Source organism: Triplophysa rosa, linkage group LG10 (assembly GCF_024868665.1).
Source record: "Triplophysa rosa linkage group LG10, Trosa_1v2, whole genome shotgun sequence".
Taxonomy (NCBI): domain Eukaryota; kingdom Metazoa; phylum Chordata; class Actinopteri; order Cypriniformes; family Nemacheilidae; genus Triplophysa; species Triplophysa rosa.
The window spans coordinates 19,252,033-19,268,260 of record NC_079899.1 but is presented as its reverse complement, the minus strand read 5'-3'; the positions used below and the strand labels follow the sequence as shown (position 1 = coordinate 19,268,260).

Here is a 16,228-nt window from a genome sequence, read left to right as displayed (position 1 = left end):
GTGATCAGGACCCGACGCAAAGCGGACGGTCTTGTATCACACTGAAGGGGCTAATTTTGCTTATTTCGTACACTTATTACACAGCTACTTGCCACATGAGAAAAAAACTGTGCATGAAATGTGAATTTGAAATATTTTATAAGCTCATTTTTACCAAATGCATACCTTCCACGAGGAAAAGCCGTTTACTTTCGGTTTTAAGGTAAGAAACGCCGTTCAAATGTCACGAACAGGCAATTTGGTTTAATCATTTGTAAATATAATGTTATTAAAAGACATATTTATAATTTGTCAAAGAAACCTGTCAAAATGATTTGCTGCATCCGGGTTACCATGTGTTATTAGTTTTGAGAGGTTGTTATCTGGGAATAAAGAAGCTGCAAATGTCACGACTGGCCAATCAGAATCAACCATTCCTAATTGCCATGTAATAAACAGTTACAAAGTCAGGCGCAAACTGCGCGGTACGTACTCTTTATACAGCGCGAGCTTAGGCGATGTGGATAGGGTTAAACAAAGTGCTTTTGGCGCCAAATAAGGAAGGATATTAGAGATATAGCGCCGAAAGATCATCATTATAAATGTCATGGGTGCTCGTGACAGCTCCGTTGTGTAGACGCGCTGCTCATTTTAAACGACAGAAATGGTGTAGGCTATGTCAAATGTCCCTATATGCAGACTGCTATTTTAGCTGGAACTAATATGGAAGCTGAACATAATGATGCTAACGCCATGAGGTAATGCTATCTGTTTGCTCTGTCGTACACTGATAAAATCATGTTTGTACTGGTGGATAACTGCAGTGAATACTGAAACATTAGTTAGATTTTTACTTTGTATTCAGTATAGCTTGCCGACGTCTCAAATCCTGGCCAGTTCGCGTGTCTGCATTTCAACTGTATGTAATGTATTGCAATGACAAATCGGAAATTGTCTCACCTTTTGAAAAAAATCCTCTCCTCCATTTATCCTCCCCTCGCTAGCAGCTGTGAAGAGAGAAGGAGAGATAATTGACGTCACAATTAGGAAAATAAAATTATTTTTGTTCTCTAGAGTTTCAAACATGTACATTAAATCATAACATGTACATACACAGATACATGAGCACATACAAACACAACAAACTCTGTTTTCAATAACTGAGTCACATACACTAACAAAACTTACAACAAACACACACACACATCAAAAACATACGCAAATCGAGAAGCAACATTCTCACACAAGTTACAGATGACAAAAACAACACCTCATACATCTACATAAACCCACTTCAAGCGATTCACCCAAAAATAAACATTCTGTCATCATTTACTCACCCTCATGACATTTCAAACCTGTATGACTTTCTTTCTTCTGCAGAACACAAAAGAAGATCTTTTGAAGAATGTTGTTAACTGGCCCCCATTTACTTGTATTGGTTTTGTGTCCATACAATAGAAGTGAATGGGAGCCAGTGCTGTTCGGTTACCAACTTTCTTCGAAATATCTTCTTTTGTGTCCTGCTGAAGAAAGAAAGTCATACAGGTTTGAAATGAAAAGAGGGTGAGTAAATGATGACAGCATTTTCATTTTTGGGTGAACTATAACTTTAAGCTTCCTGGCTTGTGCATGGAAAGCATGTGTTGATGCTCACCTTTAACACTAAATTTACATTTACATTTAGTCATTTAGCAGATGCTTTTATCCAAAGCGACTTACAGAGAGTTCAGGGAGCAATAAGCGATATGTCATACAGGAGCAATAATACAATAGGTGCTAATACAAAGTTACTAGTTTCAACAAAAGCCAGACCAATACCCGTTGAGAGAAAGAGAGAGGGTTTTTTATTTATTTGTATTTTTTCATTTGTCTGTCAAGTATTCACAGAAGAGATGGGTTTTAAGTAGTTTTTTAAATGTTGTGAGAGATGTGGTTGACCGGACCGAGTTAGGAAGAATGTTCCACCAGGAAGGAGTTGTGAATGAGAATGAGCAGGAAAGCGATTTACTGCCCTTATGAGAAGGCAATACAAGACGCCGCTGGTTTGCTGAACGCAGGGTTCTTGATGGGGTGTAGGAGGGTGTGAAAGTATGCCGGTGCAGATCCAGTGATGTAGGCAAGCATTAGTGACTTGAATCTGATACGGGCTTCAACCGGTAGCCAGTGGAGAGAGATGAAAAGGGGTGTCACATGAGCCCTTTTGGGCTGTTGGAAGACGTGGCGTGCTGCTGCGTTCTGAACCAGCTGGAGTGGTTTGATAGTCTTTACAGGAAGACCAGCAAGGAGAGCATTGCAGTAGTCCAACCTTGAGATTACCAGGGCCTGGACAAGGAGTTGTGCCGCATGCTCAGTGAGATATGGGTCTAACCTTCGTAATGTTGAATAAGGCATATCGGCATGACCGCGTTGTTTTTGCAATGTGATCATTGAAGGACAGCTGTTCATCAAATATGACTCCGAGGTTCCTGGCTGTTTTGGAAGGAGTGATTGTGGTATTGCCAAGTTGGATGGTGAGATCCTGTTGCATCGTGGGGTGTGCCGGAAACACGAGTAGTTCTGTCTTGGCAGGGTTCAACTGGAGGTGATGCTCTTCCATCCAAGCCGAGATGTCTTCTAGGCAGGCTGTAATGTGAGCTACTACAGTGGTATCATCTGGGTGAAACGAGATGTAGATCTGGGTGTCGTCAGCATAACAGTGATGAACTTCATTTAAACTGTAACTACAGGGACCGACATCATTTTTTACTTTGTTACATTTTTGACTGCTCTAAAATCTGATAAAAGTCATTAAAGTGATTTTAAAGGATGTTATTATGTTTTCTAATGACTCCCAGCAGAGGTGTGGTGGTTCACCAGAATATGTTTGCTTGCTTTGGTATCCAATGTTTGGTTGAGGACATATCGTGTAAAATGAAACAATCTTGCGTATGTTAAAGGAGCAGGTTACCTATCTAACATCTTAAAGCCCTTTTCTGCACTTTGCTTTACCTTTAAAGTTGAAATATGGATTTCATACAGAGGTCAGAACAACAAACCGTAAATGGAAGGAAATAAAAGGGTTTGGAAATCTTCTCATCTAAACCTTCAAATGACCCCGAAAGCCAATAACAAAAGCACGTCCACCCATCTCTCAGTGAATTTCACTACAATTCCACATCAAAACATTGAGAGCCAGGTCTAATTACAGACGACTCATCCCAGTTCTTGATTTTTAACAAAAATTCTCCAGTCCTCATGCACAGGCTGATCCACAGAGCAAGGCGGAGATTAATACGGTGATGATGAAACTTTTGAGATTCTTTTGGGAAAAAGCTTTAGCACAATTTCTCAACAGATTTGGCATGTGTAAGGAGAGAAAGAGGAAAAACAGCAATGGACAGAAAAACAGTTATAAAGTTATCATTTTGTCTACTTACGTTTTTTTTTATATTCAGACTTTATTTTTTAGGCTCAAATACTTTGATATCAGTGTGGGAAGTGTACGAATATGAACCTCAGCCTGAGTTTGGTACTTTGGGGTGAAGCTAGGACAACGGAAAGCTGAGTTCAATCTGTGAAGTTGTGAAATCAAAGAAAGCCCACTTCAGCTCTCTCCTATCAGATGTTGTAATTTGAAACAGTTTTCAAAGATATTTGGACAATTTCGTATCCGTTCAGCAAGGATACATGTACGGCCGCTCAACTATAATGAGAACAACATGCAAGAGATTACCCGTATTTGCTCCTTCTTCTGACAGACTAACACAACCAGCATATAACATCCCACATTTCCTTTAAAAAAATCAAGAAATAAAAATAAGTAAAGACTGTAAAAAAATAAAAATAAGTAAAGATTGTAAAAAAATAAAAATAAGTAAAGATTGTAAAAAAATAAAAATAAGTAAAGATTGTAAAAAAATGAAAACAAAATAAAGGGACTTTATAGTATTTTAGGTCCACTCATAATGTTGGTTAAGATTTATTAATACCTGTCTAAACCTAAAATGTAACTTTAGGTGTTTTATCTCTCTGGCCATTGAAATTAGCTTTTTTGATACTGTACTTTTAAGACTTCAACATTTCTGTTAGACCAACCTTTTCATATGTGAAAGGAGTAATAAGACTCCTGCCATGTTGCTAAATGCTAAAAGGTTCAAGTGTCATTTTTAGGAGGAACTATTGACAGTAATGCAATATAATATACATATTACGTCTTCAGAGGTGTATAAAGACCTTACATAATGAAGCGTTTTGTTTTTATTAGCTTAGAATGAGCTATTTCTATCTACATACTCCGCGGGTCTCCTTGCATTGAATTCGCCATGTTGTTTCTACAGTAGCCCTAAACGGACAAACTGCTCTACAGAGCGCGTTTTGTAAATATGTTATCTCCTCCGGCAAAGAAGCGAAAACGTGACGACATCTTCATTCTGTCTCAGCCGCCGTAGTGCTTCAAAAGGGAGGGTGGAGTGAGCCATTGATTGCAATTCGCAACCTCACACTAGATGTTGCTAACTTTCATACACTGGACCTTTAAAATAAGCACTGAAATATGAAAGTAGGCGATTATATGACTGCATGACAATTAGGGCTGCAACTAATGATTATTTTGATAATCGATTAGTTAGACAATTATTTTTTCCATTAATCGGATAAAAAGTCTAATTAGATCTTTTGCTTATAACTAAATCAGATATGGGAAAAGTATACACAACTGAACTCATTAACCTTCTCCCAAAATGTTGTGGATGACTCCCTACTAAACACACCAAGGAAGATGAGTTGATTCAGGTATGTCATATTAGAAGCAGCTGACAATAGTCTCTCCCAAACGTGGGAGGGAGGGGACGGTTGGCCAAGGAAATCATTATTTTTGAAACAGTAAAAAGTAGGCCTACTTAGAAAAAAATATACTTAGGCTAAGTATAGTACAGATACTCAAAAAGTGTACTTAAGTACAGTACAAATAAATGTACTTCGTTACTTCCCACCTCTGAACCAAATAAACCCCCAAATCAGAGTATTTAATTAACCCAAAAATTGGGTTTTACTAATATAATTTTTATAAAATTTAATTTTGTCATTTAAAAAACCTCTCCCCTTTAAACTTTAAAACTGCGAGGCTTGAAGAGCTGCATGCAAAACACGTCTGACTTAAAAACTGCGCACCTTGCGCTGCACGGAGAGACACATTTGACTTTAAAACTGCAAACCTCGCGCTGCACGCAGAGACGCGTGCACAGAGAGACACATCTAAAATTCTAATTTTAAAAGGGAAGAAGACGCGCTTCGTTATAACTGCACAGCTCGCAAGTGACGTCACAGACCAACTAATCGATAATGAAATTCGTTGACAACTATTTTCATTATCGATTATTAGCGATTTTATCGACTAGTTGTTGCAGCCCTAATGACAATATAAATTAACTGTTTTAAAGCTGCCAAACATATTGTGGAAGGTTTACACTGGGAACTTAAGAATACAGTACATATACATTCCTGTAGCTCAGTGGTAAGAGCATGGTGCTAACAACGCCAATGTCGTGGGTTCGATCCCAGGGGATTACTGCACATACTTAGAAACAAAATGTATAGGATAATGCAATGTAAGTCGCTTTAAAGCATCTGCCAAATGCATAAATGTAAATGTAAATATACATAGTACTTGTGTGACACAAGAAAAAGCTTGTTTTCTATTACCTTTTAGATTTACTTTATTGTTATAAGCTTACAGTGAACTTCTGAAGTTCACAACCATGTCAGTTCACAGCCACACAGAATAAAGATGCTGTCCACCAAACCTTCTGAGCTTGAACTATAAATCCAGCCCAGACCTTTAGGGCAAAATCAGCTAATCATCTTAGAATTAAAGACCACCACCATACAAAAACATCAACCAAGCACAATAAGCTATGAAAGGAATGGACCACAGGCAAACATACTGGATGACACACAAAATTAAAACAATATGAAGAATATAAACAGAACAAAAACACAAAGTTACTCTGCGAGAATAAGAAAGTTTGAAGCTGTATGATTTCAGAAGAATTTCCAGAGACAAAAAACCAACAGAAACAAACCAAATATACATAGGCACACACAGACAACTTAGAAAGAAAAATATAAAAATAGCAGCCTCAAACCAGACAGAATGTTAAATGCAGTGTGTGTGTGTGTGTGTGTGTGTGTGTGCACATGTATATGTGGATCACAACTTCACTCAGTTTTTGAGTTTCTGGTTTAATGAAACCCAGCTTCACACACACAGATGCACGCACGCACGCACACACACACACTTTGATTATAGCATAGCTCCTGTATACTATGCGTGTGTGTTAAAAATGTGTTGAGTAAGCGAGTGTAAGAATATAACCGTGTAATTGTATCAGTGTGTTTTTCAGGATTCTGGAGTTTAAGGGAAGTTCCAGGATTATCCCGGAGCGTGGGTGAGAATTCAGTGATGCTGGATTCAAATGTAACCGATTACAAGATAAAGATTCAGAGTGATTACTTGTTAATAAACTGCAGTCTCAACTCCAGTAATCAGCACTGATGTGATGTCACAACATGTGATATAGTGGAACGTGATTGGTTACAGAAATCTCGCAAGGCAGGAAAACATAAATCATGCTACAGTACATGTGAGTATTCCAGGCTTATGATAAAGAATTCAACTTTTCTTACAATTTGTGTTATAACTTGCAATTTCACACAGCTGCCAATGCGTCTATTGAAGAATGATTGTACTATCTTCTGTAATCAAGGGCCCTAAAACATGGTGAAAACCAGCAGTCTAAACAAACGCAAACTAAAGCTCTAGAGCCCAAGTAAGACATCCGGTCATGGGAAACCAGCCTAATGCCCATCAGAAACGAGTGCACTGATATAAGAATGAGTCTGAAGACCAATCATAATAGCTGGCCATTCATTCCAAACCTGACTTTCCTCCTTGTGTTAGTTGACAGCTCTTTCAGTACATACACTCGCTACCTTTGTGTGAGGAACACCTAAAGTCCTAAATGTAACATTACAAACTCATGATGTGAAGGTCATGGTTAATAATCAGAGACAGGATTCTGAGTTAAGATGTTTCCGTAATATGATTTATTACATTAACACTTTTAATACATTTAAGTGATAGTTCACCCAAAAATGAAAATTCTGTAATTTACTCACCCTCTTGTCAATTTAAACTTTATGACTTTTTTTCTTCCGCAGATCACAAAAGAAGATATTTTGAAGAAAGTTGGTGACCGAACAGCACAACATTCTTCAAAATATCTTCTTTTGTGTTCTGCGGAAGAAAGAAAGTCATATAGGTTTGAAATGCGATTTACTTTTTTATTCACCATACTGATTATAAAATGCACTGTGTTGTCTGTTAATCCATACATCTTTTGTTAACAACACAGCTATACTTGGTTAATAATCTCTAAAGACAAATTGCTGATTTATTATAATTTTTTGCTTCACAAGTGGTCTAAATGAAGTGTCCATTAACATTCAAATGTGCATTTTCAAGATAAGTGCACATGCACACATACATAAACTAAAACCAAGGCAACAGACCTGTGTTTCCCTGGCAACAGAGCAGTGAGCCATGAGCACATTCCCAAAACAGAACGCACTTCCTGTTTCTTCCCTCACAAACCCAGACCCACATGCTTCATGTACACACACACACACACACACACACACACACACACAGAGAGAGAGAGAGTTAAGAATGAATACACAGAACATGCAGACAAATTTAGACTCACCAAATAAAACCCACATGTAAGAATTGACACGCATAAACAAATGAATGAAACACAAACATTTGTTAGAAACCTATCTGGTAACAAATCCACATCCCGCACACACACACAAACCAGAAGCTAAGTGGTAGGTGTGAGATGTTTGAAATATGAAAGCTGGCAATATGTCTAATAAATTCTTACATAGTTTCACCTCCTGCTGCAAACCCTCAAAAATACACAAAGTGATCGAATAGCCACTGGGGGGCATATGATTTCCATAAAGTACAAGAATAAACTCTAACCATAAGACTAAACAAACACTAAATTCCTTATCACTCAGAATACAGGGTCAGGCCAGCACACATTCTTGTGTCTTTAATCGAAACCAGACGTTTGATGTAACGGCCATTGAGTTAAAAAACACAATCCTAAAATAAAAAAACATTCCCATAAAATTCTTACAACGAACGAGTCATAGAGAGAAAACCAAAAAGGTATTATGAGAGAGAGAGAGAGACTTGTATTATTGTGCTGCATACATTTTTCCTTCAATCGTCTTATTACTTGTGTGATTGTATCAGAGCATGACTGTCTTTGGCATGTTCCAGCAAAACTTCACAGCTTCTCAGATTCCCTTACCAGGGTTTCTACCAGACTCTCGCCCAACTATGTCGGGTGTCTTCACAAGAAATGCTTCGTGTATTTAACAGACTGTCTTTTGTAACTGCAGTTGCGGCATTACGCCACAATGGAGGCGCTGTTTCGTATCAGCACACTGAGGCGCAAAAAGAGTTGCAGAACAAGAGCTGCCTGTGTTTCACGGCTGTTTGTTTTGCATTCAAGTACGTTTAATTTCTTGAACTGTATTAAATAAACATGACGCACATCATTGTAATGTCTTTAGCTGTGCAGTAGGATCGTTGAATCAGCGTATACTGTACACAGAGAGTTCGCCAGTATGAACGCACATTGCGTTCAGAACGACTCGCACACGAATGACTCATTTGAACCGATTCATTTAAACTATTTAACTATTCAGTCACTAGCGAAAATAAGAGATAATTGAATCATTTAAAGTGAACCACAGAGAATGCAAGATGTGAATGAGCTTTGCTCATTTAGTAAGACTGGTTAATTCAGTTGGCTATAGTGGGCTGAAAAGTTAGTTAAATTAATAATAAAAAAAAGCTTTATTCGATTAAAAAAAAGTCTGTTTGGTTGAATAAAAGTAATGTTTTATATAACTTAATAATTGTCATTTTTATCTAATTTTATTAGAACTTTTAATATGTCAAAGTCACTTTGGTTAAGCCACTTAAAGGTACGGTAGGCCTACGTGTGTGCGTGTGTGTGTGTGTGTGTGTGTGTGCATGTGTGTGCATGCGTGCGTGTGTGTGTGTGCGTGTGTGTGTGTGTGTGTGTGTACAAGATCAGGATGGCACCACCTCTGCCTCATTTTGAGCCAGGAAAAACCCTGTTTACGTGAACGTGAATCACCAGTGATCCCATTCTCTCTGTTTGTCTTTCTGAGTAAGTCTATTAAAATAAGGTCGGCTGCAGTGGAAAATGACTAAATTCATTTCATTCATAGGGGGATGCAGGGTCTTCCCCCTGTGGATCTTAGTCTGCCTTGCTATTCTCATGAACATCTATTAAGAGTTGCACTTCTTTCCTTAACTCTCTACAATATCTTGGAAATTTCAATCAAAACTTTACCACACAATAAACCTTCACACATCGCTGGCTTTATGATCACACCCCTTACTGCATCTGACCAATCCGAACCAAGTCCTTCAAAGCACCTCCAGATGTTGAAGATCATGCAGTTAGTGGAGAGGGATTATTACAAGTCATTGAATCAAAGGTGTAGGAAAAAATGGATACAATGAGTAAGTGTGATGTAAGAGGTGATGAATACTGTCTTTTGAAAGTGGCTTCATGGATTAAGTTTCTTGGTTCTCTCACTACGACCTTTGACCTGGAGGCCTAAATATCAGGGAAGCATTCACTCATGCAATCGCACACATGAACACAAACAAAAACAATAGAAGGTTCTGATGGCCTCTGGTTTTCCAATTTTCCAGCAAAGACGTGTTACACGTGAACTGCAACAAATGTCATACACACAACTGCATGCACATACACAACTACACAAGCATAACATTTACTGTGCCACAACCGTCACAATGTGTCCTTGACAATTCAAATGTGGTTTGGTTGGACAGTCACAAACTCCATACCACTGTAAAGTAGATGACTATAACAGCCCCTAGGAAAATGAACCATCATATTATTATAGTAATAGTGAAGTACAAAGTATATACAGAAATCATGGAGCTAAATTAAATACTTTTTAAGACCTTTTTTAAGACTCTTTCCATACAGTTTAAGACCTCATCATCACTTCAAGTTTTAATCGTACATTGGCGACACTTTAACTTACATTTACTATATACTGATTGTAAGATAGCACAACTAAATAGCCTTAGTTTGTAATAACTCCTTATTAATGCAACATAATTCAGAAGGGTGAGAACGAAGCCCCAGAGAATTAATTGAGTTTGCATGAAACCTTGCATTTCCCCATTAGTCAATGATGTTGGCTAACAACCGGGTGTGAATGGAATGGATCTCACACTATTCGTCTACGCAATGATTAAATTCAGGGAAACTTTAGAATATGACCTCTTTGGACAAATATGACAGAAATTTAAATACCTTGGAAGATGGCATTTAAGACTTTTTAAGGGTCTTCATTTTCTCTAAATTTATTTATCAACTTTTAATACTTTTTAAGACCCCGCAAACACCCTGAAGGCCTCTAAGTAACTATGATTTTTGGCAGATTCTTAACATTTGTTTTACCACAGTTTAACGACAGATGTGATGGTTAAACTATGGTTATTTTGTGGTTCATGTGGTTTTAATGCAAATAAAAACTAAACACTCTGGTTACGATTGCTAAAGCATGCTTAATTTTCATAAGAGAGAAGAAAACGTATGCTTAAAATGTTGAACTACTGTAGTTTCACTACAGTAAAAATGAATGTGAAAACATAAATTATCTTTATTTTGCAGAAAAGTAAATTGTCCGTCTGCAAACTGAAGAATATGATGCAGATGTTGAATTATGGGCATTAACTACATGATGTTGATTGAACCACAAGAATTTGTGTGCACATGTTTGGCAATATTTAGGTTTTGAGGGCCAAATATTTGAATAAAGTATCCTTTTTAAAGGATTTTTTTCGGAATGGGCGAGGAAAATATCATTAGCCTGGTATAAAAACAACAGAAGTCTATGTGATGTCCTCCCTGATACAGTGGTAAAAGATTAACTAAAAGTGATGCACTTGAGAGATCAGCTATGTATGTTGATCTTAATTTTATGTGCTATATATTACTTTCTCTGTAATATTTATGCACAATACACGATTACCCTTATGGCCTACACAACGAAAACAAATATCAACACGTATATAAACAAAATATGTATATTTTAAGAAACTTTGCTAGCTTAAAAATGTGTTATTGCTAAACAAAACTGTTTGTGTGACTCGGCGCAAACACTGCAACATCTTCTCCAAAAACTATACAAAAATCTAGCCAGATCTTGAGGAAAGTTTGATGATCTACACGCGAGAAGTTAACATACCGAGTAACATAGTTTCCAGCTTCTTGCGGTCCACTCGAAACCTCTCCTCGGTCCAGTCAGGGTCAGGCGGCGAGATGTGGCCGCAGTGGCCGCTCGAATCATCCTCAGACACGGCAGACGGCGAATCGTCGCCTCGCTCGCTGCTGGAGCCCTGATCCGAGTGATTCAAGAAACTCAGCTGGTCAGCCATTGCTCCTTAGAAGTGTCCCAAACTTACTAAATGAGGTTTATACGTGCAAGAGGCGAGCCGCAACGCCAACATTAGGAGAAAAACATGACGATCTTAAAGTAAGTTAGGTTTTCTCTGTCCTCCCTTTGAAGTCGCTTAAAGCCCCGCTGGCCAGTAACTGCCCCTAAATTCCTCTCCCCTAAACTTTTCCTCTGGCTCCAGGACTACACATTATAGTTGGAGGAGACGGATGGATGGATGGATGTGCTCCTGTGGGAGCGTTCACGTGTCAGAATCACCGCCCACTCTCCTCCCAAACTTACTTTCCCAATTTACAATTTGCGCGCCTCCTGTATTCCCGGGCCGCGCGCAAAATTAAACGCGTCTACAGGATTGACGTCACTTGAACGCTTTTTTGTGGATTCATGAGTTGAAGTAACACAGCTTTTTACAAAACACATACCAGCGCTTTATATATGAGAATGTAATGGTCGATTTTACTTACAAAGTTTGAGTTAAAACTTTTGATAACTACAAAAGTTCAGTGTGTTTGTGATGTGAATAAAAAAGATAAATACCGCCACCTAGCGCCCAATCTCTAAAACAGCGATGCCCGGTTTCATAGACAAGTAATAGTGCCAGACTAAAATAAATGTTTAAGCCTTCTTAACCGAAAATAACCCTCACATATCGTAAAATATATCAGTGCCATTGTTTTGTCACAAGATGCACAAATAATGTTTTCTTCTAAGGCATTTTATAAAAGGGACTTTAATCTCCTAGTTTTACAAAGCATGGTTTAAACTAAGCCTTGTCTGTGGAACCAGGCCCACATGTGTTTTTATAGATTTTAACAGTAATGCGTGTGCAATATGAGTTCACCAAGAATGAAAACCAATTCCAAGACTACAAATGTACAAACTCTCACGAACCTCTCAATCTCATAAACACACAAGAGAATTTGCTAACAACCCCATTAAAATAAACATGCAAAACATTTTCATAGCATCTTTTAATGCAAAAACAATAAAAAGGATTAAGTAATGTTTATTATTTCTATACAATAAAATTTACTAAAAAGTAACTAATCCATCGGAAAATAAAATAACGTTTTGTTATGGGTTAACTGACAGGTAGCTTTTTCCAGGACGCCACCGTGAACAGGAAAACTTGGCCTCCCGAACAAAGATCTTAAATTGTATATAAGTGTATTCGTGTGTGTGTGCGTGCAAGAGGTTCTTCTGTTGGTAAACTTCTTCAGTCTCTTTTCAGGTGTCAAAGAGTTGTGTGCAGTAATATTGTCCATGTGCAACAATTTCAAAATCTTGCCATCCAGTTACATTGCATACTTCTGAGTCCATTCTCTTGCCATTCTGTTATACCTAAAAGACAAAACCAAACACATTCATTCACAAGACACTTCAAAAACAACAAAAAAACATATTTTTTCCCATCTTAAATATTGATTCCACTATTTGGCAGATTATTAGAAATTAATAGTTAATGGTAAAAGGCAAATACGTAATCAACATTGAGGCATACAATTAAGGTTACTTACTTATCTTTGTCTGATTTGTAGATGTGTGCGATATCTGGAACTAAGGGGTCATCTGGATTTGGGTCACAAAGAAGTGAGCATATGGACAATAAAACTGAAAAACAACATCAGGGAATAATTATATTGTTTACTTGTGTAGAAACAAATTCATCTTATTAAACACTGACTTTGCAACATCAGCACTCAATGCAATCTTGGATCTGCAAGATGGTCCAGTAAGTCAGCGTCAAGCTTTCTTTTTCTCAAAATTCTCTATGGACCCCTTTACAGTGCCTTGCAAAAGTATTCATCCCCCTTCATTTTATTCACATTTTGTTATGTTGCTGCCTTATCTTAAACTACTTTAAATAAATAAAAAGTACATTAATGTACACTCCATGCACAATAATGACAAAACAAAAAAAAGGTTTGTGACAACTTTGCAAATTTATTAAAAATTAAAAACTGAAATAAGTACAATGCATAAGTATCCATACCCTTTTCTGGGAAACTTGAAATTTAGCTCAGAAGCATTAGTTTTGCTTGTTGATGTTTCTACACTTCGAGTGGAGTTAACCTGTGGCAAATTCAATTGAATAAGTAGTAAGATCTGGAGTGGCACATACCTCTCAATAAAAAGTGCAACAGATGAAAATGCATATCAAAGTAAAAACCAAGACATGAGGTCAAAAGAACTGCCAGTAGAGCTCTGAGACAGGATTGTATCAAGGCACAGATCTGCGGAAGACTCCTGAAAAAAATCTGCTGTATTGAAGGTTCACAGAAGCATGTAGCCTCCATTAATCCTTAATGAAAGAGGTTTGGAACCACCAGATCTCTTACTTGAGCTGACCTGCTGTCCAAACTGAGCCATCGATGGAGAAGGGTCTTGGTTAGAGCGGTGACCAAGAAGCTGATGATCACTCTGGTTGAGCTCCATGATCATATATGGAGATGCGAGAAACTTACAGAAGGACAAACATCACTTCAACACTCCACCAATCTGGGCTTTATTGCAGAGAGGCCAGACTCGAGCCTTTGCTCGGTGAAGACACATGAAAACTTGAAATATGCAAAAACGTACCTTTCAACGAATCTTTCAAACTGTCAGAAACAAGATTTTCTGATCTGACGAATCTCAGTTTCATGCTTCATGTCTGAAGAAAACCAGGCACTGCTCAACACCTGTACAATACCGTCTCAACAGTAAAGTGTGGTGGAAACAGCATCATGATGTGGGAGTGTTTTTCAGCTGCAGGGACTGGCGCATTTTGTCAGAGTAGAAGAAAAGAGCAAAGGCACAAAATACAGAGATAATGATCATGAAAACCTAGACCACAACAAAGATTTGAGCCTGCAAAGGTGCTTTAACCAACTACTGAGTTAAGGGTATGAATACTTCTGCAATGTACTTATTTTGTTTTTTTTGTTTTAATAGATTTGCAAAGTTCTAAGTCACAAATGTGTTTTTTGCTTTGACATTATTGTGCATGGAGTGTAGATTAATGTACAAAAATCATTTAAAGTAGTTTAAGATAAGGCAGCAACATAACAAAATGTGAATAAAAAGAAGGGGGATGAATACTTTTGCAAGGCACTGTAAATTCCCTTTTTTAAGATCTGCACTGCACACAAATCCCATTTGATTTTCAAATGCAGTCTTCAGGCCTGAGTGCACACACTGTCATTTTACAAGTAATGAAATATGATCTGTTTACTCTGTGTGGTCAATATCCAGTGTATTGGCTCAAGTAGCTCAAGCAATGATGTCAGGACAGTGCCAAGAGACTTTCTCCTACAAAAACTAACAGAAGTTGTCAGCGTAGAAAGTATAAATGGAATTTTAGCCTCTGATCATGTCATCGTAGCAGTGATGTGTATATACTGCATACACACTAACCTTTGGATACAGTGAGGGCAGGTGACCACTGGGATCTGAGAATATCCAGACAGATGCTTCCATTACTGTTAATATTTGGGTGGTAGATTTTTGTTGTGAAGGCAACCTGTCATAATGCAAAATCATGTTATGAATCATAAAAACACATCATCTTGACATCACCTAGAGCTGGATCGAACAGATCCACTCACCTTTGGTGGTTTGAAGGGATAATCTGTTGGGAAATGTATTGTGAGGAAGAAAACCCCTCCTTGATATGGACTATCACCCTACAGAAAGATAAAACAGAGCGAGAATGTGACAGAAGCTATTGGCGTTCATTTATACAATAAACACGAACCTGAAATTATTCTTGCATACTTACTGGACCCATTATTGTTGCCTGCCAGTGAAACACTGAAAGGGCAAACACAAGTTAGTAAAAAGACCAGTGTCCAATATGTCAAAGCATTAAATGGCATTATATCACAGAGTTTATAGTTATAAAACACACTCACAGTCTTCTCCAAGTGGTCCAGCTGAGCATTGCGAGGGTGGATCCCGTTGCAAGTCCTGTAGCTCCTACAGACATAGAATAACTCTTTATGCTTTAAAATCCATTTACAATAATAGTATCAGATAACAAATAGCACACTGTGATGAAAACCCATTACAAATTAATCTACACACATTTTTACTAACCAAATCATGTGATCTACATGTTTTCTTAGTCGTTTTGAAGAACATCTAAAACCTTCTAAACATCTTTTTTGTCACCAAAACATTAACAACGTAATTTATTACAGTTCATAGATTGGAGGAATCAAAATTATTGAGAGACAGGACGGGAGAATTATAAAATACGTAATAAGATGTTTGACTATTTTTATTGTCTAAATAAGATTTACATTATTGATGGTATTGCACACGGTCTTTGCCAATAAATCAATGCAATGACAAACTTACAAAAAATACTGTAAATATATTATTTTGTGACTTTGTGATGAAACTGAGTTCGCTTTGTTCTCGACAGCTCTTTTCAGAAGCCGAAAAACATAAATTCTTACATCCTTAAATTTTTATAGTAATTTGGGACGGGAGCTAATTAAATCGATCAGATATGCGCAAATCTGTTGGATCCTTGTTAAGACGATATGCTTCTTAAATATTTACTCCTTTAAAAATGCATCTTCTTACCTTCTGGATTCTTTTCAAAGCCATCAGATCTGCGCTTCTCTTTTCTGCCTGATTATGTGAAGGCAACAGCAATGACGCTGCTGACATG

General features: G+C 37.6%; 2 protein-coding genes across 3 annotated transcripts in view; both read right to left on the bottom strand.

Annotated features, from left to right (window-relative positions):
• Nucleotides 1–11,815, bottom strand: part of bicc1a (BicC family RNA binding protein 1a) — a 32,288-nt gene extending 20,473 nt beyond the window's left edge. The window contains exons 1-2 of one of the 2 annotated variants that reach the window (XM_057343364.1): nt 11,359–11,815; nt 940–986 (exon numbers count right to left, since the gene is read on the bottom strand). In XM_057343364.1, the coding sequence (XP_057199347.1) occupies nt 940–986; nt 11,359–11,548 (237 nt within the window). In that variant the 5' untranslated portion in view covers nt 11,549–11,815. The remainder of the gene's footprint in view (nt 1–939; nt 987–11,358) is intronic. The other variant, XM_057343363.1, reaches the window with a different exon arrangement.
• A 469-nt stretch (nt 11,816–12,284) lies between these two features.
• On the bottom strand, nt 12,285–16,228 carry ube2d1a (ubiquitin-conjugating enzyme E2D 1a). Its single transcript, XM_057343654.1, has 7 exons — nt 16,141–16,228; nt 15,462–15,525; nt 15,329–15,360; nt 15,156–15,233; nt 14,965–15,070; nt 13,086–13,179; nt 12,285–12,909 (listed from the first exon to the last, which is right to left on the bottom strand). The coding sequence occupies exons 1-7, from the start codon at nt 16,225–16,227 to the stop codon at nt 12,864–12,866; spliced, it is 507 nt and encodes a 168-aa protein (XP_057199637.1). The 5' UTR covers nt 16,228; the 3' UTR covers nt 12,285–12,863.